Source organism: Harpia harpyja, chromosome 1 (assembly GCF_026419915.1).
Source record: "Harpia harpyja isolate bHarHar1 chromosome 1, bHarHar1 primary haplotype, whole genome shotgun sequence".
Lineage (NCBI taxonomy): Eukaryota > Metazoa > Chordata > Aves > Accipitriformes > Accipitridae > Harpia > Harpia harpyja.
The window spans coordinates 58,712,931-58,734,919 of record NC_068940.1 but is presented as its reverse complement, the minus strand read 5'-3'; the positions used below and the strand labels follow the sequence as shown (position 1 = coordinate 58,734,919).

The following is a 21,989-nucleotide window of genomic DNA, read 5'->3' as shown; positions in this document are numbered from 1 at the left end:
CAACTTTCTGTAATACTGATGAATTTCATTTTTATTCACTTTGTAGCACTTCTCTGCCATTCACACTTCTTGAAAGAGGGTATAAAATGAAGCTATTATGGCATGATAAAGCATTATATTCCCTTCTGTAGATTAACCATACACAGTACAAGACCATGGAGAATAAAGCCCTGTGCTGCGCATGTGACGTGTCTAGTTATAATAGAACCTGTTTCAGTGGGGTTACACCTGGTCTGAATTTGACTCAGTCTGAACTGCAACTAAGCCTTCATTTACAACATACTACATGCAATTAACTAGAGACCTTTTAATGCAAGAAAAGCTTTCACTCAGTCAGCTTTGCATCTCACTTAGGCAGATCCCAATAAGAGTGATAATAAAACAGCAAAACACCTGTAATGCTCACATAATTAACACACTTTTTATCCTGTACATCCTATCATAAGGAGCTTCTTGCAAAACATTGCTGAATATATTGTGTTCTACTCTAAATACATCCTTTTTAAGATTCATTTCGTTAAGCAGCATTTGATCGTGTCCTTTTACACAGGTTTAATTACATAAATATACAAACTTAAAACTTAAAGTCTAAAACAGAAATCAAACGTAAGAATTAAGCAGTTGTTTTTTAGTAAAAGTTAGATACAAATTTTCAGATGAGGTCTTCTGTTTTTTAGTGCAACTGTCAGCAATCTAGGCATGGATTCAAGCAAAGAAAAAATGAAATCTGCATATATGGCAAAATTATCTTAAGCAGCATGGTGAAGAGCTAAGAGGTTATCTTTAGAGCCAAGTATGCTAGATGAATGAGCAATACTGATAGCAAGATGCATATCGATACTGAAGGGGAGTCTGAACTAATCATACACTGGTTCTAAATTAGCTGAGCCAACTCACAAGAAGCACTTGCTTGTCTCGATGCAGAATTCAATGGAGGAATGAAAATTTGATCAACATGAACCTATGGCAAAAACATGTTAAGACAAACGGAATGGGAAACAGAACACAGAAAATCATGGTGCATTTGAATTGCTGGTCCTCTTCTAGAATATTATTGCATGTACTAGAGGGAGACTGTTTCAGACAGTGTCGGCAGAAATCACAATGCAAGAACTCTCTAAAGAGCAGACTGAAAACAACCATTTGCCTCAGAAAGGAGATGAATAAGAGGAGACATAATAAGAATATATAAAATATTGAATAAAGAAGGAAGTCTGAGAACATGAGGGCCCCCTGTCTTATAACTATAAGACATTCTGTTAAATTCAAAACCTGGATAATTTAAACCTGATAAAAGGATACTCTGCTTTTTTTATACAGTGCATAATTAGACTGTTGGGCGCTCTGCTGGAGATACTTCCACTTTTCTCTGTGATAACCTTATACTTCATTTGTATATCTTAACTCTGGTTTTATTTTTCTCTTTGCTTTTCTCTCCGTGTTTGCCAAGGGAAACTGGAGAAATTAATACATAGCCACTTGTCTCTAGATAGAAAGCAGTTCAGAGAGGAGGGCACTGACTAATTATACAACAAACGCTCTATACAAGGAGCTTATATGAGGTGAGGAAAACATTGAGAACCCAATACCTGCTTGCAGAAACACACACTCTTGGTCTTCCTCACTGATATTAATCCACTGCTGCCTAAGCTCCCCCTACAAACCTAGCTATCCATTTCTAGTGCTCTTTGTGAAAGTACCCTCACCACCATTCCCTGACGCTCAGCTTCCGGTCAGCCCAGAGCAAAGTGATAGGAGCCAGAACAGCTAGGATCTGGCTGTAATTAACCACGCTATGTTAATTGCTCCTTCCTGTTCTGATGACATCAGGGAAGCAGGGGCAGAGCCTGGGGGGGGAGTGCTGCTGTGCTTTCTCAGTTTCCTTCAAACTTTGGAGGAGATCCCAAAGGGCTCCCATGCTCACATGAAACTGAATTTTAACACATTATGAGATAGCTAAGGTCTATTCACAGCTACATCTGCCTAGACCCAAAGAAAGTCTCTTGCGGTAGGCAGAACTACTCCCGAGTTAAACACCTTGTAGCTGACAGGGAATTTGGCTCATTTTCTGAAAACTGACTTTGTAATTTGGTATCACAGCCCTGCTAAGGGACTAGAAAAATACAGAGGTTCTGAATTTCAGATCATATAGAACATGAAGTCCCAACCTTCTGTGTTTATTAAAGACCAGCTAATCTTTTGTAAAGGTTTTGAATTGGTACTCTTAATATCATGGGAAGTGATTACCCCCTCTATACCCACTCTAGGCCATGCTGCCTCTCAAAAAGAAGTGCTACTGAAGTGCAAAGTCTAATAATTGTCACAGGTAGCAGATATAACATTAAGTACATCCTGACAAAAGATTAATAGCAGGGGTGCTGCACTGCAGGACTAAGGCAGGTAACCAAATGAGTAAATGTCAAATGAAGGATTATCCTCATTTGATGCTATTTCATACGTCTCCTTTCTGCATAATCTCTCCCAGCTGAGACCTAAACCAGGTGTTTTCAAATGCACAAAGTAGACGCTCTACCTGGTGTGCTAAAGGACATCCACTATTAGCTGTCAGCAGGAGCGACATCTTCTTTTCAAGTACTCAGCCAGTAGTCAGGATACAGCATTACACTGCCAGCTGACAATGACAAAGCGCCTGCTAAGTCAAGCCCTATCTGGATTGTGCTAAACCATTATTATTTATTTTTTGAACTGCAGTAGTACACATGTTAAGGACCAAAGCCCTTCTGTGCTTGGCTCTGTAAAAACAGACCCCAAAATGTGGCTCCTTTCAATTGATTTCACCCTCAACATCCCACAGTGCTCATATAGAGGGTCCTATGCTGAAAAGCTATGTGAAGCACAGGATGTAATCCTTTAGCTAGAGGATGTAGTTTTTTTAGCCAATGCAAAGACCACGAGGTCCTGGAGACACTTTCTTAACACAAGTAGCACCTTTGCAAAAACAGGCTAAAAGAGCATTGAGCCTGCAAAATCAAACATACCAGAACTAAACCGGCCCATGACTTCATGTGCTGGCTCATCAGCTTTTAGTTATGTGACCACGCACCCCTTTTCCCCCCTGCAGGATTCATAACTCGTTCAGTGCACAAGATGCACAATAATCTTCAGTGAGAGACCCTCTTGGTATTTTTCTTCTCCTTGCCCAGAGTATTGCCCATAGGCCTTCCTTCCATTGTATTTAAACCATCAGTGAATACATAATTACTGATACCCTCCTGAGCTTCTCTACTGTGCTCATCACTGTATAAGCTAAGTGCTTCACAAAACAGTAATGCTTTCAGCCTCCCTCTGAGGTGAAGGGGAAGGACTCATTTTGCACAGGAATGTGGATCAAAGAAAGGTGAAGGTAAAAAGTGCCACTCATTGTGGTTGCCCAATTTCAGACATAGAGACCAGATCTCCCAGGTTAGTTAACAAGACACAGCGCATGAAATGCTCAAAACAGCTGTCAGTAGCTTCAAGCCATGGCTGTGAGCAATTTGGCTCCTCTGCAGAATTAAGGGCGGCAGGCTGGGCCTCCAGAAGAGAAACTGTGTGAGGCTGGTGGTCACTTCCAACTAGTTCAGTTTGGCCAGCATCAGACTGGGATCCTGTTGCAAGAGCAGGGTCCACCCCAGGCAGCAAACCACCAGGTAAGAGGCTCTCTCCTCTTCAACAGCTTCCTGGGACAGGTAAGGCAGGGTCCTGAGGCTCTGACTGATCCACAGAGGATGCTCAGCCTGTGCACTGAAGAAGGCAGGGGCCCTGTGAAAAAATACTGTGCAACCCTGAAATTAAAGATGGTATCAAAGCAAAATCACAAGGGGGCAGTACCTTCATTCTCCTTAATGACTGGCTTCTGCATGCTTTATTTTGCAGCTTTTTGTTTCTAGTGCAGTCCTATGTCTTGTTATATAAAAGCATTTTGTCCCAGCTTGCTTAACCTGGACAGTTCCTGGTCTGATTCCTGTCTCCTCTGAAGACTGCTTTCTTTTTCACAAGACTGTTACGGCTGGGCGGACAGTTTAACCTCCGCAGGCTTCCCAAGGAGGTACCAGATTAACCAGAGCTGCAGTTGCAGGGAAAGGTTCTCCTTCCTCTCTGTGGGCCCTGGACTGGAACATGCTAAATGCTTAGACTACTTAACACATGCTAATAGAAACCTCTTAAGGGCTTATCATTTGGCTGAATGGGACAATTTCTCAAGAACAGCAAAGATCGTATCTATAGCATCTAGGCAACATTCCTGGCAAATTTTAGCTTCTCAGTGAAAAGGTAAAAAGAGGTCTTTTAGTTTGTACAGGAAAGTCTCTTCTTCCCTAACTTCCTTCTGATAAATTAGTAACTTTGCTGATGCTTTTTGGAAATACTCAGCATTAGATAGGTATCTGCCATGAAAAATGCTGCCAAGTGTAAACTGGACTAAATTAAAAGTGATTGGAAACAAGACCTAAAAGTAGAAGGATTGTGTAATGTTAAGTATAGTTAATGCTACTGACGTTGCCTAAAATACAAATCCTTCCTGTCTCGCAATTCCATCTAGTGGCCTGCTGAACCGTACCATTTTCTTGCAGCAACTCCTATGAGATTTACCTGCAAGCTTCCATAAGCTGGGATTTTACACTAGGAAAAGTTTTTTCTACCCTTTGATTACTGTTGCAGACAGGATATTAAATGGGATGAACCTACAGTTTGATTCAGTACAGCAGTTCTTGTGCTGAATGCATTATTTACAAGACAGTGAGCTGCAATAAATTAAGTTTTACTGGTAGTCTTGTTGCTATTTAGTCTTGGTACTTATTAAAGCAATGAAATGTGGCTTAGGTTTAATACCTTACATCACTGTTTATTTTGGTGTAACTCTTTTATAGACAGGTTCACATGGGAGAAGTTAAAGGGCATCAACAGAGGTGAGCTGCAAAACCGGAAAAAGAGCTAGCTCTCTCCCTTTTCCTCCTTTCCACCAGGAAGAATGGAGATATACGTTTCCAACTTTTCACATTGAGCAGGCATACTCTTATGAAAAAGAAAAAAATTACTAATTCAAAATCACATGAAATTTTGGATTATGCATTCCTGGAAAGTATGACCAGGAAGTGCTGAAAGATTCAATCAGCAATAGACTCAGTCACATAAGCCTTGCTTTCTTCAGTGACGCTGGTTCACAAGACTCACTGTTCTACTCCTTAGCATTCTTACTCAGTCTCTGTCCATAACTCACTCCAGTTCCACAACTGCCTTCAACAGAACTACTCATCTGACTCTGGCTTTGCAGGAATGACCCTTAGGTTTGTGATTCTATGTGTCAAAACCATATACCAACCATTTCCAGCTGTGGAGAAAGAGTAAAAGGAGGGAAGACTTACTCCACTGTAAAGACTATGCCAACCTTCATGCACTATTTGCTTTACCAAAGTTACAAGCTATGGAAAAGGAGGTTAATAATTGAAGTGCCATCCCATCTTAATGACAGTGGGGATAGTACACCTCTACATAGTACATGTATTTAACAGATGTGGTCCAAAACTGCTGCCAGCTATTGACATAAATCCTATTCCACATTATGGAGCTTTGTAATTGGGATCGTGGTTACATAGATTGCAGAGTTGTATTGCAGAGCTATGATATCATACCTGTGAAATACTATACAGCTACTCAAGTACATCAGAGCTGTGAAGCACAACCATTTAAAAGAAGTGCTTAAAAAAAACCCAAACAACAACCCTTATACTAATACCAAATATTTACAGTGCTGTCACTTTCAAAGTTTGGCAGGCTCATGGTTTCTAACACACCAGTTGCATACCCCGTTTTCTCCAGAAGTGCAAATCCCCACAGCCAGTTTTTGAAGTTGTAAGTGTGTCATTTTTGCTGGAGAGGCATGTCTGAGCCTGGCCAAAAATGGGTCTTTTAGATATCAAGAAATTGGTGTGGGGACTTGCTCCTTTGCCTCATTGCAAATTGAAGGTGGAGGCTGCTTTTAACACTCTTTGTTTGAGTGCCGTAAGTGCAAAACCAGTATTTTCTGAGACTTGAGAGGCGGGGGATTTTTTTGGAATACCAAAAGGAATTTTTCTCAGTTAACATATAGCAATGTCACAAATACAAGAATGTTCTGCAGTCACATCTCCATTTTTTCTGCTGCTTCTCTTCATTTTCTTCTACTCCCTTTTTTTGAAATTCTTGCTTTTGTTCCCTCTCTCTGTGCCCTGTTTGCTTCCCTTTCTTCTACAGCCTCTGCCCACCTCTTCCCTTGCTACTCTGCTCTTCTGCCTCCAGAACAACCATTTTTCGCTGTTTTCTTGCACCTGCAAGTAAAGCGGCCAAGTGAAAATCACAGCATTTCTGATGACACTGGATGATAACAGTACTTCCTTGGTACAAAAAAAAGATAATTTAGCCACAGAAAGTCTAATCTTTCAATATACAAACTAGCATATGAAAAAAAACTTGAATACCAAGAAGGATCCGGGGAACTACAGGCCTGTCAGCCTGACCTCGGTACCGGGGAAGATTATGGAAGTTTGTCTTTAGAGCACTCACATGGCAAATCCAGGATAAGCGGGCGATCAGGCCCAGTCAGCATGGGTTTACAAAAGGCAGGTCCTGCTTGACCAACCTGATCTCCTTCTATGACCAGGTGACCCGCCTAGTGGATGAGGGAAAGGCTGTGGATATTATCTTCCTTGACTTCAGCAAGGCCTTTGACACTGTTTCTCATGGCATACTCCTTGAGAAGCTGGCATCTCATGGCTTGGACAAGTATACTCTTCACTGGGTGAAAAACTGGCTGGATGGCCGAGCCCAGAGGGTTGCGTTGAATGGGGTGAAATCCAGTTGGCGGCAGGTCTCAAGTGGTGTTCCTCAGGGCTCGGTGTTGGGCCCTGTTCTGTTTAATATCTTTATCAATGATTTGGATGAGGAGATTGAGTGCACCCTCAGCAAGTTTGCAGACGACACCAAGTTGAGAGGCAGGGTCGATCTGCTTGAGGGTAGGGAGGCTCTACAAAGAGATCTGGACAGGCTGGATCAATGGGCTGAGGCCAATCGTATGAAGTTCAACAAGGCCAAGTGCCGGGTCCTGCACTTCGGTCACAGCAACCCCATGCAATGCTACAGGCTTGGGGAAGAGTGGCTGGAAAGCTGCCCAGCAGAGAAAGACCTGGGGGTGCTGGTTGACAGCCGGCTGAATATGAGCCAGCAGTGTGCCCAGGCATCCTGGCCTGTATCAGAAATAGTGTGGCCAGCAGGAGCAGGGAGGTGGTTGTTCCCCTGTTCGGCACTGGTGAGGCTGCAACTCGAGTACTGTGTTCAGTTTTGGGCCCCTCACTACAGGAAAGACATTGAGCTGCTTGAGCGTGTCCACAGAAGGGCAACCAAGTTGGTGAGGGGCCTTGAGCACAAGTCTTATGAGGAGTGGCTGAGGGATCTGGGGTTGTTCAGTCTAGAGAAGAGGAGGCTGAGGGAGACCTTATCGCTCTCTACAACTACCTGAAAGGGGGTTGTAGTGAGGTGGGTGCTGGTCTCTTCTGTCAGGTGGCTGGAGATAGGACGAGAGGAAATGGCCTCCAGTTGCGGCAAGGAAGATTTAGGTTAGATATTAGGAAAAACTTTTTTACTGAGAGGGTTGTCAGACATTGGAATAGGCTGCCTAGGGAAGCGGTTGAGTCACCATCCCTGGAGGCATTCAAAAAGCAAGTAGATGGGGTACTTCAGGACATGGTTTACTGGGCATGGTTGATGGTTGGACTTGATGATCTTGAAGGTCTTTTCCAACCTAAATGATTCTATGATTCTAAGTTCTAGCCAAACATTTTAATTGAACAGTACCACGCATCTATGCTTTACTCTCTGATGATTGTAATGTAGGAACATTTCACTGTCCATTGTATCTATGGCCAGAAGAACCCAAGTGACTTAAGTCACAAACATATCCCAGAGCTTCTTCTCTGAAAACAGATTCCTGAGCACACATATACACACTGTTACTGCTGGTCAGATGAAGTACTTGCATTGGACAATAATATGTGAAGAAGTCCCTTGTGGTTACCTTTCTGAGCAAGAAAAAAAAGTATTTTGTATTTTAAATTAAGCTCCAGTGAACAAATGTTACAGAAACTGCAAAATACACATATTCACGAAACAAAACAGCTACTTAAAGATGTGAGTATACAGTCACATTTGCATGCGTGTGTATGACACAAATGAGAATATACAATACAGGCAGAAAATGCTATTCTTACCTTATTGCACTTGCAGATAAGTGGCCATACGAACCACTGGCTGAGGAACTGCTACGAGAATTATTGAGAATCGTGACCAGGGAATTTGGAGATGTCCGTATCATGGTCTGAAGGTCAAAGCTGTGATCAGATAGGGGAGATATGGACAACGTGCGCTTTCGGCTTGGTCTAGCTGACAATCTCGGACTCGGAAACCTGGCGCCTGTTACGTAAACACAAATAATTATCCACCAGGGTACTTAATCGCATTTATTTGCTATCAGTGATGGGTAGACGGAGTCGCAAGACACCAACATGCTGTGACAAGCCCACTCTCTCCACTTGTGATCTACTGGCTACGATTGAGGAAAATTAGGAAGAAAAATCTATCTTCCTGTGGCTTACCTCAGGGGAGCTCTGTTTATTAATGTGCAAGCAAAATGATAAATTGCTAAACAAAAGGAAAAGAGTTTTATGAGTTATCCCTCTCATTTCTGGTGATTTATGAATCTGATGGCTTCTTAGACATTCACATCATTAATTCAACCATGAGCAATGAGACAGTGGTTCAGATCTGGGCTACCAGCAAACCCAAACTTGGATCACTTTAATACATACAGCCAAAGCTAAACTTGTAAAATACAGTGTAGAAATTAAGAGGCAGCTTTTCCTTTGTTGACCACAATTCTGCCTGGTTGGTACTTGATGCAAAACTAAAAATCAGGACTGAAAAAATACTATGAAGGCCAGCTCTATCAGCGGAAGTCAAATTCACAGCATTAGACTGAGCAACAGTACGCTTTATTCAAATTTGTTCAGGATCCCGTGATATTCTTGTGTTGGGGTGTACAGGGGCCTATGGTTGCCAAATTTCTTTAAAACTAGAGATTAAGCTTTTCAAAACAGCAAAGAGAAGACAACCATATACATACCATTTAAATAAATACATATTACATTTCTAGATTTTCTGTGCTGCTCTGAAAATGTCTGCCTCTTCTGGTCTGTTTTATCATGTCATCCCAACTCTCTGCAGTCCTGACAGAAGATATATCACCTTAAAGTTCTTCCCTTTATTTAATTATTTTTGATCTTGGTTGAGACCGAGAAGGAGAGAATTAGCTTCCCCACTGCGTACTGAACTATTTCCTTTAACAGTACTGTCACTTCTACCTTTTTAATCCCTTTAACCTGTAGTAAAGGATTGAGTCCTAATGATCCTGACAGCCAGGGTCATGCAGGTCTTGGGTTCTCCCAGAGTCCCTGACGTTCTCTGTAACTTGCTAATAATTCACAGTTGGCCGCAAGCCTCCATTATAGGTCTGCTTTTCCTAATTCTTGCTCATGTCTTGGTGCCCAGGACCATTTTTCAGCAGGGTATTTAAGTTTATGTGCCTAACATTAACCAGGAGAAGAGCACAACTGACTCCAATTAGACTCACCTCAAGGACAGAGCTGGATTAGAATCTGCCATTACGTTTTCCTTACACACCTGAGTAGGCTGCCCTTCTTTCTGTGCATGCTATCCAAGATTTTCATCTGGTATTAAAAGCTGCCATTTTATTGCTGCTGTGACTGTGTGATCAGATCTCCATCCATAGTCCTTCTCCTAATCTATGCTTAGATTTGCCTCAACTAGCCAACGTGGGTGTCAATTCTCTTTGGCATCTGGCTAATACGGAGTTGTTTTTCCTTTGTGCCCTGTCTCTGCAATAGGCCTTAGCTCATACTGCTTCAGTCTTTCAATGAATATTCATGCTCTTGATTCATCATTTAAAACTTAGGCTTAGCCATTTATTTCTTCCTAAAAGCTACTACATGTTATTTTATGTAATCTGTTTTATCTCTTTTTATGAGCTTGCTATTGTACTGTGTCTGCTTGATATTTTATTAGTCCTGTGCTTCATGTCTTTCAAAGGCAGAGATCTTTTATTTGTGGTAAAATAAAAACCAACAATGATCAGCAGCTATAAGAAGCTGCAACATATTTAATAGGGAAATACAAGATCTATGTCATGGTAAAATAAAAATAGTAATACTTTGCACTTACATCCTTCATCCACAACTCTCCTCTGCTGACTGTTCAGTGAGCATGAATGGGAACAATGCCTCTGAAGTCACTACTGGTAACATAATTTGCCTCAGCTGAGGATACAATTCAAGTGCTTTATAGGTGAATAAACTCTGTTATTATGGTTTTACAAGGGGATAGCTAAGTACAGGTGTTCCTGGTTAAACAGCAAGTGAAGGGGACAAGGGAGACCTGCTAGACATTGGCTGACCAGCAAAATCAGATGTTACTCAAGCACTGCTACCACAGTATTCTGTGTTACTACCAGCCATCCTAATGGTGTGCTATATATGACAGCAACAGTTTGCAGTCATGTGAACTTAATTACAAACCCCCTGTTTTCCTCAAACTGATGGGCAGAGACCTCATCATGCGAGCAAGAAGGCAGCAGAGATGCTCAGAGTGGACAAGCACAGCTCCCTCTCTTTTGATAAGCAAGACCTAGTTAAATTTCTGTATTTACAACTGAGAGTGACCATGTGCTACTGATGGCCATGTATGAACACTTTCAAGTGTGATTTCCAGGAGAAACACTTTAGAAAAACTACTTCTTATGGATCTGAAGTCCAGTTTTGAATCTGCACAACTGCAAAGGGATTGCCACTTTTTTGATAAATTCATTACAAGCCTGCTAAACATGGACTGATGGCTACTGATGCTAACTAGAGAGGGGGTGCATAGGTTTGATCAAAAAAGTGGAGGAACTGTTAAGAATACTAGCACCCGAGCATCTCTCCTTTGAAGCTAGACTGGGCAATAAAAACAGGAGACAACAGTTATGTTTTGCTGCCTCTGCAATCAGACACCATTTATTTTCTGTGCCCCAACCGCCTAAGCGGACTCATTGGTACTCCTGCATTTCAGAGAGGATGGAACAAGCGTTACCAACAACTGTTCAAAGCTCTTATGATCTTGGAGAGAAGCACGGTCACCCTTGACAGACCACACAGGAGGACTTCAGCCACACCACGCAGCAGTCTCAGGCTTCCTCTTCCCCTCCAGGCAGCGCCTGTTTCAAGCCCCACCTAGATCTGGGAATTCGTCACTCCCTTCCATCTACCTGGGACGGGAACAACCTCCTAAGGGCCAACAGTCTCCTGCAAAAAGGGAATATTTCTGCTTCACAGCGGGAGCCAATGGCTGAGGCTGGGCAAGAGCTCTACAGAGTCTGACCACAGGAGAAGGGGATTCGGTTCAAGGGAGGCCATGACTTTCAAAATTGAAAATACAATTAAATGGAATTACTGTTTTTTCAGATCTTCGTGGTTTAATTAGGTTTCACATGCCTAAAAAGTCTTAAGCATGAGCTGACCACTGGTTACGCTGCAGGACATTCTCTAAACCATTCATTTAGCATAACATCAGTCTTAGTTAGTATATTACTATAAAAAGGAATAGGTCACAATTTGTCAGTGCCTCTGAATACTCTGAACCAAACTTTCCAGCCTTGCCCAGGCATTTATTTTAAAAACAAACACTTCAATATTTATTTGGGAATTTGAGATGTTCATCTGCTCACAGTGTTCTCCCACTGAAGCACTACATTCCCTGCTCAATAATGCTTTAAAACCAAAAAATGCAGGAGCACTGATTCACTAAAAATCCATTTACCTCTGTGCAAGTGGTGAAAAAAACCCATCAGCTTTGGCAAAACATGCAAATGGAAGCTAACAGTGAAGATTTGTTTAGGAATGTCCCCTTTTTGGAGTAGACATTATAGTAATAAAAAGTCAGTATTTGATAGTAAAGACTTGAGTGTGCCGACAAAAAATCCATCAGGTGTCAGAAGAAAAGATCTTATTCCTCGGGTGGAGATCAATTCTAAAATAACAGATATCTGTCTACATCATAAATTTCAAAAATGGAATATGCCATCCAGCAAATTTGCCCATGAATTTGATTTCTGAGTTGAAGTTTTTAGCATTGCTTAATCATTTATAAGGCAATCTTCAGACATGTATCATTTATTCCATCCCTTTAAATCAAACCTCTCTGAACTTGTCTCAGGCACTAGTTTTTGTTGAAGGCTGTGAACATGGGAAGTTTGATTTTGTTTTTACATTAAAGCTTTTTTTCTTTCTTTCTTTTCCTTCCAGTTTCTGCTCACAGATGTGTAAACTTTGTTTTCACTTCATGAAAGTTTGTCATAATTTTTGTCTTAGTTTTCAAAAAGGTAAATCTGTCATCAGTATAAAAGGAAAAGGAATGGCTTTGCTACTCCACCCTTATTCCCCAACTGTGCCTGAAAATCAGAAATCAAACCCAGTCCAAAGCTTCTCACATTGGCTTAACTCTTCAGGCTGGCCAAATTCTTTACATCAATTGGGTTGCTATCAGTGTCTCTAATGCCAAAGGGGTAGGTCAATGCTGAATACCTTTGAAAAAGAAAAACCTCCCATTCTGAGTGAACATAGGCAAAAGTTAATCAGAGTGAGAATATTAATACTCTCAGGGTCAATCTAGCAGCCTCAGGGAACATGCTTGTCTTTCTACTGAACACCATTTAGAAGGAGAGTAAAACATACTCCCCAAGTGAAAAATGGAGGTATCAAGCCCAAAAGGCTGTGATTTTTGAATTTTTCAAGTGCTTACGACAGTTCTGGCATACAGTATCTTTACAGCCACAACAAGGAATTTCAGTTGCTGCTACTGTGATACTGTCCCCTGGTTATTTTGATGTTATACTTAAAGGTAGCACATCTGACCCTTTTAGATCAAGCAAGAAGATGGGAAGACTTGGTCAGGGATTCTGGCCACCAAAACTGTAGAAAAGCTTCTTAGCAGCAAAGAAAATTCTGGTCCACTTTTCATGCCACACAGGACAGGATGAGGAAAAATGACAAGCATAGAAAATCTTGGCCATATTCTTCCACAATATATTAGACAGTTCATGGACAGTGAAGTTCAGAGCTTCAAGAAGTCTACTGCTCTTTAGCCAAGATTTAACTTTCTGATTAATGCTTCTCCCACTCATATCATCCCCATTTTGAAATCAGTTTTCCAGCACCACAGAGCAAAACAAAAGGCCCAAAACTACACAAACTGTATGTAACATGCTTTTCAGCCCAGTGCATGCCGGTATTGGCATTATTATACGTACTACAGGAGAGGGCAGAGATGCCAAATTACTGTGCTCAATGCTGTACAAACGCATAATTAGGAGACAGACTTGCTTCACAGAAGAACAATGTCTTGCTTGTATCTATTTGGTTGTTGTGTGGAATAAATGAGCAGCAGCCTTTGAGCGAGTTGAGTCAACTTGCTCAGAACTTGATAGCAGATAATGAGGGAAACTACCAATCTCTCTTCTGTTTCCTTTGACAAGACTGGGCAAAGGTGAAAGAGTACTTTTAAGATCACCATACAAACCCTTAAGAAGAACAATCCAAACAAATGGCATTGCTGTACCTTGTTATTAAATGCAAACAGGGACATTCTTATTGGTTTTTTTTTAAAAAGTCTTAATATCGGCTTCCTGCTAATTGTTTTGTTCTTGTTTCTAATCTAAAATTCTGACAAAGAAGAAAGGGGTTTTCTTTAGCATGATGAATGATAGGACATTCAGATTCCTACTTAATGACAATTAATTTACTGTATATCCATGCAAGTTAAGATAGTTTTAATTAGTTTTTACAAAGTAAAAGGGTAACTTCATACTCTATTTAGATAAAAGCAGCTATTGCCTGACTAAACACATTCTCATCAAATATAGAAGGTGAGCTGAGTGACCCTACTAGGATTCATTCTTATTTTAATTCTCTATTTACTGTTTAAAAATAACCCATTTGCATAATAGTGCTACACATTTTTTGTCTTTAACTCTGAAATAATCCCTAATTGAAAAGTTGCTGCTATAATGAATCTGAAATGTGTGATCTTAATTTTTAAAAACAAACACAAAACAAATTAAAGAGCGCATTTCAAATATATTGTAGCTAAACCTGGTGACAGCAAATATCCTTATTAGAGATACTGTTAGGTACCTTTTATGAATGGGCTGAAGTTATGGGCAAAGGTCAAAACATTTTCCCTTAAGTAAGAAGTGATAACATTCTTGGGATGCAAAAGCTGTAATTCTATGTAGATTAAAGCATACACAATCTCTACTAACACATGAAGGTCCTTTGTGCAAATGCCATTATTTGTACGAGACTGCAATGTCTTCTGTTTTTCTTAAGTTTTCTGGCATACATCTGGGTATCTATCTTCCTATAGACTGAATAGACCCATTCGATCAAGTCTGCATCCAAATATGTGGTTTGGTACTGCTACCTACACACATTCTGAAACTCTCTCCCAATAGAAATCAAAAACATTGAAAGTATAAAATATCCCTGCTCATTGCAGGGGGGTTTGGACAAGATGACCTTTAAAGGTTCCTTGCAACCCAAACTATTCTATGATTCTATGATCCTTTTACTTCAATGAAGTCACGTCCATTCATACAAGCTGGGGATTTGTCCTCGCAACTGGAACATAGCAGCAGATCTACATTACCTGAACCATGCATAACAGAGTTTCCATTCTGCAAGATATTATTAATATGCATCAAATGCATTAGCAGTGTACCTCATCTCTCCCTATTCCCCTCAAAATCCAAATCAGGAAGTATCATATTCTTAAGCTTTCAAGCACTGAAGCCTGCACATCAATTTCTGGTTTTAGTCCAGACTACTTACGTGGGTTTGTTTCTGAAGTGGGTTCAAGCTATGTTACATTACTGTAAGATCCCTATGCATGCTACCAGTGCAGTGAGACTGGTAACAGAAACCGAATTTAAAAATCCTTCACTATCAAGGTAACAGAATGAAAACAGTTTCCCTGCCCAGTGCCACAACTATCTATCTTGCCTGATTCTTGTAAAAATCGTTGGTCACTCAACTACTTCACACTCCCCAGCATGTGTTATGCAGAGGTAGCTATCCATATTCTCACGTGTTCCAGAGTTGAACCTCCCAAATCCCACACTCCTTGAGATCCACAGCTATGGCATCCAGCCAACAGCAGGGAAGAGAAACTTCATGCTAACAAAGATTTTAAAAAGCTGTAGGACAATAAGGTGGTCTAACACTATTGTGTTGCTCATACTTTCAAGCAAGAGTCAACAGACACCACCTTTTATTTCCCTTGTTGGAAGGAACCTAGTACATCCCCAAAAGCAGAGCATCTTATGACTAGAGGGGAATGCTCTGCATAATCCCTTCTGGCTGATCAAAAGCAGCAGTAGTGAGCAGTTTGGAATGGGGTGCTCTCTTTTCCTCCTTCACTAGAGAAATGGAGACAGATTAGAGGTCTGAAAGATACTGAAGTGGGAAAAGAAGGCTATTAATATTAGGGAAAACTAAGTCAGGATCCTTCAGAATTCAGCAAACTGCTTCACCTTAGAAGTGGTTTCAAAGTCTATCGGTATATGATACACAACTTGTAAGGATGGCTAACACTCTCTGAAAATGAGAGGAGCATGTTCTCCTCACAGAAAAACAGATGTAAACCTTTTATTAACAGGGAGCTCATCAGGGAAATACTCACCCTAATGATGAAAGTGAGTTACTGATTGTGAATAGAAAAGGACATTTTCAAAAGCACTCAAGCCCTGCTGGAAATAAAATTTATAACCTGTTTTCAGGAGCAGTCCTGCTCCTCTCCCTACTTACTTTCAAAGTTTACTTTCAGACTTGACGTAACCCTTGTACATTTGGCAATCAATGCTTTGGCCCTCCAGCCTCATGAGGAGGCTTACGTTGACTCCCACTTCTCTATCTGCGTGGAGGCCTTTTGGGTCAGACCAGGAACAACTAACGTAGTTCCCTTTGTAGGACTGTCAATATTTCTACAAAATGTCACTTACTATCCATGGCGTGAAGGTACTCCATATGAAGAGCACCAGCTCCTGCAGTGGCAGCTGAAGGAATGATGTCTGCGTATGGGCTGCGCTGGCCTGCCAACAGAGCCATCTGATGATAATATTCAGCTGGACTGACGCCAGCATGTGGAGCTAAAAACACAACATAAAAAGGACCGTTAATGATGTAAGATAAACAGGAAGGAAAGTTTTATCACATTGCTGGTTTCTCTGGCTATTAAAACAGCTTGTTTATTTTTTAATATAATGCAATGTCTGCAGTATGCCACCACCGGTCAATGTATTTCAACCAATGATACTGCAAAGACACCATTCAAGAAACAGCAAGGCATAAAATATTAACGAGCTCAGTGATCTCATATTTTTGTATTTATTATTAAGTGACTCAAGAAGTGACAGGCTGACAGCAATGGAAACTAGTATAATTTATTTACTGACATAAAAAAACAGGAAAACCTTTCTAGAGCTTTATTCCCATTTACCTCATCCATGGCCCAAAGGACTCCATCTCTAAGGTAACAACGTGGCTGAACTTCCATAAGCCTACAAGTTTCTGGAGTCTGCTTAGAGGACAAGAAGATTTTCGCTCACAGTGGCAGTTTGTGTATAAGTTTAGGAGTAAATGAGGACAAAGCATGTTCTCAGGACAAATACTAGTTGTCCATGAATAACATAGGGGCAGTTTTCTGGGAGGACAGACTGAAGTCAATGAATGTGGCCATCCCATCCTTCAAAATTCATATATGTGTACTTGACAAACGAGCATGTTTGCAGAGTCAAAACCACAGACCAGATAGGCTCTACATTCCATCAGTGAGATCATGAGCGATGCAGTCCTCTGATACTGACTTATATTAGCCTTTCTCTCCTGTAAAAATAATATATGAGCTTTCTGTTCCCCTGCAGTTTTCAAGCATGCCATCAACTAATGGGCAACTCCGGACAAACACAAAAATCCACATAATTTTAATATCATCTCATCTCAGCAGGCTTCAGATGCTACAGTAGGTAGAGGGTCATTTCATGGGCTTGTGTGAGAAGTACTCATAAAATAAGCTGGGCTCCATCTCCTTGATCCCGACTCTGACTTGCAATGTGACCTGAGGTGAGCAGCCTTCCTCTCTGCTCTCTACTTGTCCCACTTGCAAAACAGTTGAAATTTCCTTACACTCTGCTCACCAGAAGATGGTATGTAAGTTTGCCTAAAACACTTCAAAGTTCCTTAGGTTAATGGGCTATACCCCAACAGATTATTTTTATATTCTTTCATATTATTTAATGATATTTTTCTTTGATCCCAGCAACTGAATCTTGAATGGAAACAAAATTTTAAGCTGAAATTCTCTGAATTACCAACTTAACCTGAATGTTGTTACTTACACAGTATTACTAAAAAGGATAATTTATGTTTATGTTAAGAGAATCAGATCCTAAATGCAAACCTTAGAAGCAAAGAATTGACACTGACACTAAAAGGAGATAAACATGTCATTGGAGTTTGGAGAAAAGTTTATTCAGCAACAGATTTCTAAAGTGTACAATCTGTCTTTATTTTTACCAAAGAAAATGGAAGAATGTGCTTTTGATGGTATAATGTTAAATATAACTAATTTCAGGAAAGGTTCAGAAAAATAAAAGTACATCAAACAGGAACAGGAATGGCATAAAAAATGAGCTGAGATAAATTAAAGGTTGTTGGTATTTTTTCCAAATTACAAATCGATTTCTCAATTAAATATAATCTACTTCAGCCACCACCACTTTCTGTGAAATGGCAAGAAAAATATTCAGACCAAATTTTAAAAGAGGAGTAACTCACACTGAATCACTGATTTTAAAAGTTTTACAGTAGTAGGTAATCATCGTATCTTTCCAGACACGTTTAAAATACTTCCTGAGCTTTCTGACATAAGTGTCTGGGTTAAGTAACAATAACATTGGATGCAAACATTAAAATGAACTGCTGCAGAAAACACAGTGAGCACATAATTGCATTACTAAATGTTCCATATGCTGAGAAATGCTCTGGTGCTCTTTAAAGATCATTCCTTACTACCTTCTTCAAACATAAAAAATTAGCCTACTAAATGATGTATTGCTTGAAGAGTAAATGAAGGGTGAACAGGAAGGCCTGCGGCCCTGAATTTTCTCCTGTTTATTCCTGGGTAGCTTCACCTTTGTCCCTGCTTTTTTTACAAGGGGAGGCATTTGCTTCTGCATTGTGGGCACTGCCGAGCTTCATTTGAGCAGTCTGTTTTACACACACCAACAACTCAATCCTTACCCCTGTCCCAAACCCTCTGTGTTTCTCAGGAGTTCTTGGCCACCCCTGGCCCACCAATTCTACTGGGTAAGGTGAAGAGACAAGACAGAAGACACTCTACCATTGCTGCTGCTGTGGCAGTCATTAATTACAGCTGGCAAAACTTGCAGTGAACATGAAACTGCTCTTCATTATGTTCCAGATTGTTTTGGCTCCTGGCCATCCCCAGATCTGTGAGTCGACAGACCAAGCCCAATAGTACACTGACCTAATTATCTAACTGGCCTAAAGCAATTAGGGTAGCAAGAGAAATCTTGCTATGACTTTCAGAAGAACAACAACTTCCAAGTTTTCATAGTTCAAATGCTATACAACTTAAGCCATGGTGTCCATTATATCATTAGTGCATTATGTGCATGTACCCCTCTAAACCACAGGGGGTTTTTATTTGCATTCTAGTAGTGCCCAAGCCATGACTTGGACTATCTGATCCCAAGAACCTACAACTGAAAAAAGCATTTCATTGTATACTTGACTGATCACACAACAAACTATGGATTCCAGAGAACAAATTTAACAGCTTTTCAATAAGCATGTTGTTTTACTGAAATATCTCCAATGCCTCAATCAAGTTAGTGTATTTTCACAAGGTGCTGCTCAACACCTGGGCTGTGGTAACTGATCAAAGATGAGCTGTGAGCCTAGAGGAAACAAGAAGTAACATGTATTTGTTTAAAACCCAAAGAAAAAAGCTTAAGCTAGTAAGTTTAGCTTGTACTTATGAAAGGTTAAGGTTGTGTATACAGTCAACAACCAAAGCTCAGGGGATGAGCATTAAGACAGAGTGTACACAACTGTGTTGTCCACACCTGAGTGTCTTGTGCCATCTGAAAGCCCGTGGGTATCCAAGCCACCTACATGAAGCTGGCAGGTATAAGACAGGCCTCAGAAGAAAAAACTGCCTTTCTGAGGTGGCAGCTGGAGTTGAGGCAAGGTATTTCACAGACCTGAACTGACACCAAACACCTACACTGTAGACAGATGAATCTTCGCACCATCGTAGTTACGACAGAGCTCCAGACTCAGCTGGTAACATGCAAGTGTCTGTATTTGGGTGAAGTGAATAGTTCTCTAAGGCTCCACTGGCTGCCCTACCTAGAACTCACTGGACTATAATGGCAAAACGGCACACCAAGATCACAGACAGATTTCTATACTGTAGAGACCTAAATTTAGATGCCAGAATCCGAAACCAAATTTTACCCTGAGACATCCTAGAGTTTCAGAGAGATTACCACTGGCCCGGTGAATACGGCAAAGCACTTCTAGGAGATCTCTGCCTTTCTGGAGTGTCAGTCGGGTGCCGGGTCAGACGCCCTAGTGTATCTCAGATAGCACTATGTGGCTACGTATATGCAAGTGAATTCAGCGTTGTGTACCTGAGACCAAGAACGTACACAGGTTAATGTTGCATGGTTGTGTAATAGGTGGTTCCCTTCCCTCCCTTCTTTGTATGTGCAGCTGGAGCACACCTTAAGCATAAATGAAATTCTGCAGGAATGTGATCTGAAAATTACTGAAGGAAAGATAGTAAAGTGTTCTGCATATTAGTTTTTGTGAAAAACCCAAATATACATAGGAAGAGTTTTCCCAATTTATGCCATTACATTACAGCTCTATCATGTTTTTCCTATATCAAAAGCTCCAAAGCTCCTTGAGTCAAAATATGTGTTTCTGAGCATTCAAATTGTTTCTTCAAAATATTTATTTTAATACTTTGGCTAAAATAAAAAGGGTAGAATTAGCAAGCATTCATACAACATGCAAAGTGCTGCTAGGAAAGCTCTACGTGCATGCCATACACCTTGACTGACAACAGGTCATTAAAATTTATTCTCATAAGAATATGTGCCCATAACTAATGGATTAACCGTAAAGTTATATGTTCTTATAAGCGAGGATTAATTAGTTATCCGTTTGGATAGGGTGCACTGCTCATTTTTCAAATTCAGCTAAAGGCAGTTTAACTCCGTTTGGTAAGTTTCTGCATACACAGGGAAGATCTTTCCCATAGTTAAAATAATAGTTTAATTATTTTCACTACATACATGTTTCTGAGTATGTTATATTTTAGCTCTCTTCAGCAAATGCTACAATTTTGAAATGTCAAACTGCTTACTTTATTAGGGAAAAACACACTGCTAACAAGACTGAGCCTTTCTGCAACTCTATTCATTGCTCACTTCGGCAAAATTCCCCTTGAAATGAATAGGAAATGTGCCAGAATAATGACAAGAGCGATCGCAGGTGTTCACTTCAACCCAAATAACCTGGAAAGTAATAGCCATGGTCACACCAAGACCTAAAGCATCAGTATTTCAAGTATACTGCCCACCATTTAAACTAAAGGGGCCAGTCCTGATCACCAGCCGCTTCTTCTGTATCAGCACCATTTCATTTGGCCATATCATTGGCTAGGGTAAACTGAAATAATTCTACATAACTTTAACAGAACTACTGACTAAATGTAACAAGTCAGTGCATGCTTCATATGATTGAAAATACTATTTTAATTAACAAGCCTTTTGCACCTGAAGAACTCCATGGTTATACACTGAGGTACACTCAGGAAGAATCTGGCTAGATTCAGTGCAGATACAGTGGATTCCTTAGGAGATCAGAATCACACCCTGGGTCAGCTCCACAAACAAAAGATATCACAAGACATACACCTTTCCAGCTTAAATTTTGAATGAGGCAGGGCTTTTTTTTTTTTCTCTTCTCCCTGAAGTTTCAACATTTGTGAGATGTACAAATGAGCCGTGATCGGCTGATGAAGTATTGAAACATTTATGACATAATGAATATGTCTGACAAACCTGCTGAAGCTGCTTTGAACAAGGGGGAAAAAATGCTGACAAGATTAATATAATATTAAGTTGCTACAATGACAGAAAACAGGAAGCCTGTCTTAACCCACCGTCTGTTGGGCTGAGTCCACGGGCTGCTGAGATCATGGAGAGGGACGGGCTGCTGTGCAGGGACCTGATGTAGTCCATGTAGGGGTTAATGTATGGGTGTGGGGTGCTGAAGGGAGACTCTGATGTTGCAGCAGGATTTCGGTGCGGGGAAATTCTAAGGAACGGAAGCTCCGAGTATGTTGGGCTACTAGATAAGGCAGAAGGCCTGGAAGAAAAAAAGAAAGAAAAACAAACAAAAAACCATCCAGATTATCTATACGATAAAGAAAAATACTGTAAAGGTAACACATTCATTTCTTGAAGAACAACAACTGGGTTGCATATGTAATAACTTCCACTGAAGTCAACTGCCTGGAAAGCAAAAGGATAGGAAATGAATTCTTCTCTGTACCCATTATTAGCAACATTTCTCTGACCAACTTTAACATAAGTTTATATTTGGTTTAATCTTTACATCCCTCAATACCCATTCCCAATAGAGTTCAGCAGAAAATAACTTTAATTAGTGTGAAATATGCACCCTATCTAGCACAAATTAATTCTTGCTGCAATATGGAAGACATACTGACATGCTGAATCATTTGCATCTTCAAAA

General features: G+C 40.5%; 1 protein-coding gene across 2 annotated transcripts in view; it reads right to left on the bottom strand.

Annotated features, from left to right (window-relative positions):
- Positions 1-21,989, bottom strand: part of GLI3 (GLI family zinc finger 3) — a 215,044-nt gene that overhangs the window by 53,066 nt on the left and 139,989 nt on the right. For both annotated transcript variants that reach the window (XM_052795785.1, XM_052795794.1), the window contains exons 5-7: positions 21,394-21,599; positions 16,136-16,282; positions 8,241-8,442 (exon numbers count right to left, since the gene is read on the bottom strand). In XM_052795785.1, the coding sequence (XP_052651745.1) occupies positions 8,241-8,442; positions 16,136-16,282; positions 21,394-21,599 (555 nt within the window). The remainder of the gene's footprint in view (positions 1-8,240; positions 8,443-16,135; positions 16,283-21,393; positions 21,600-21,989) is intronic.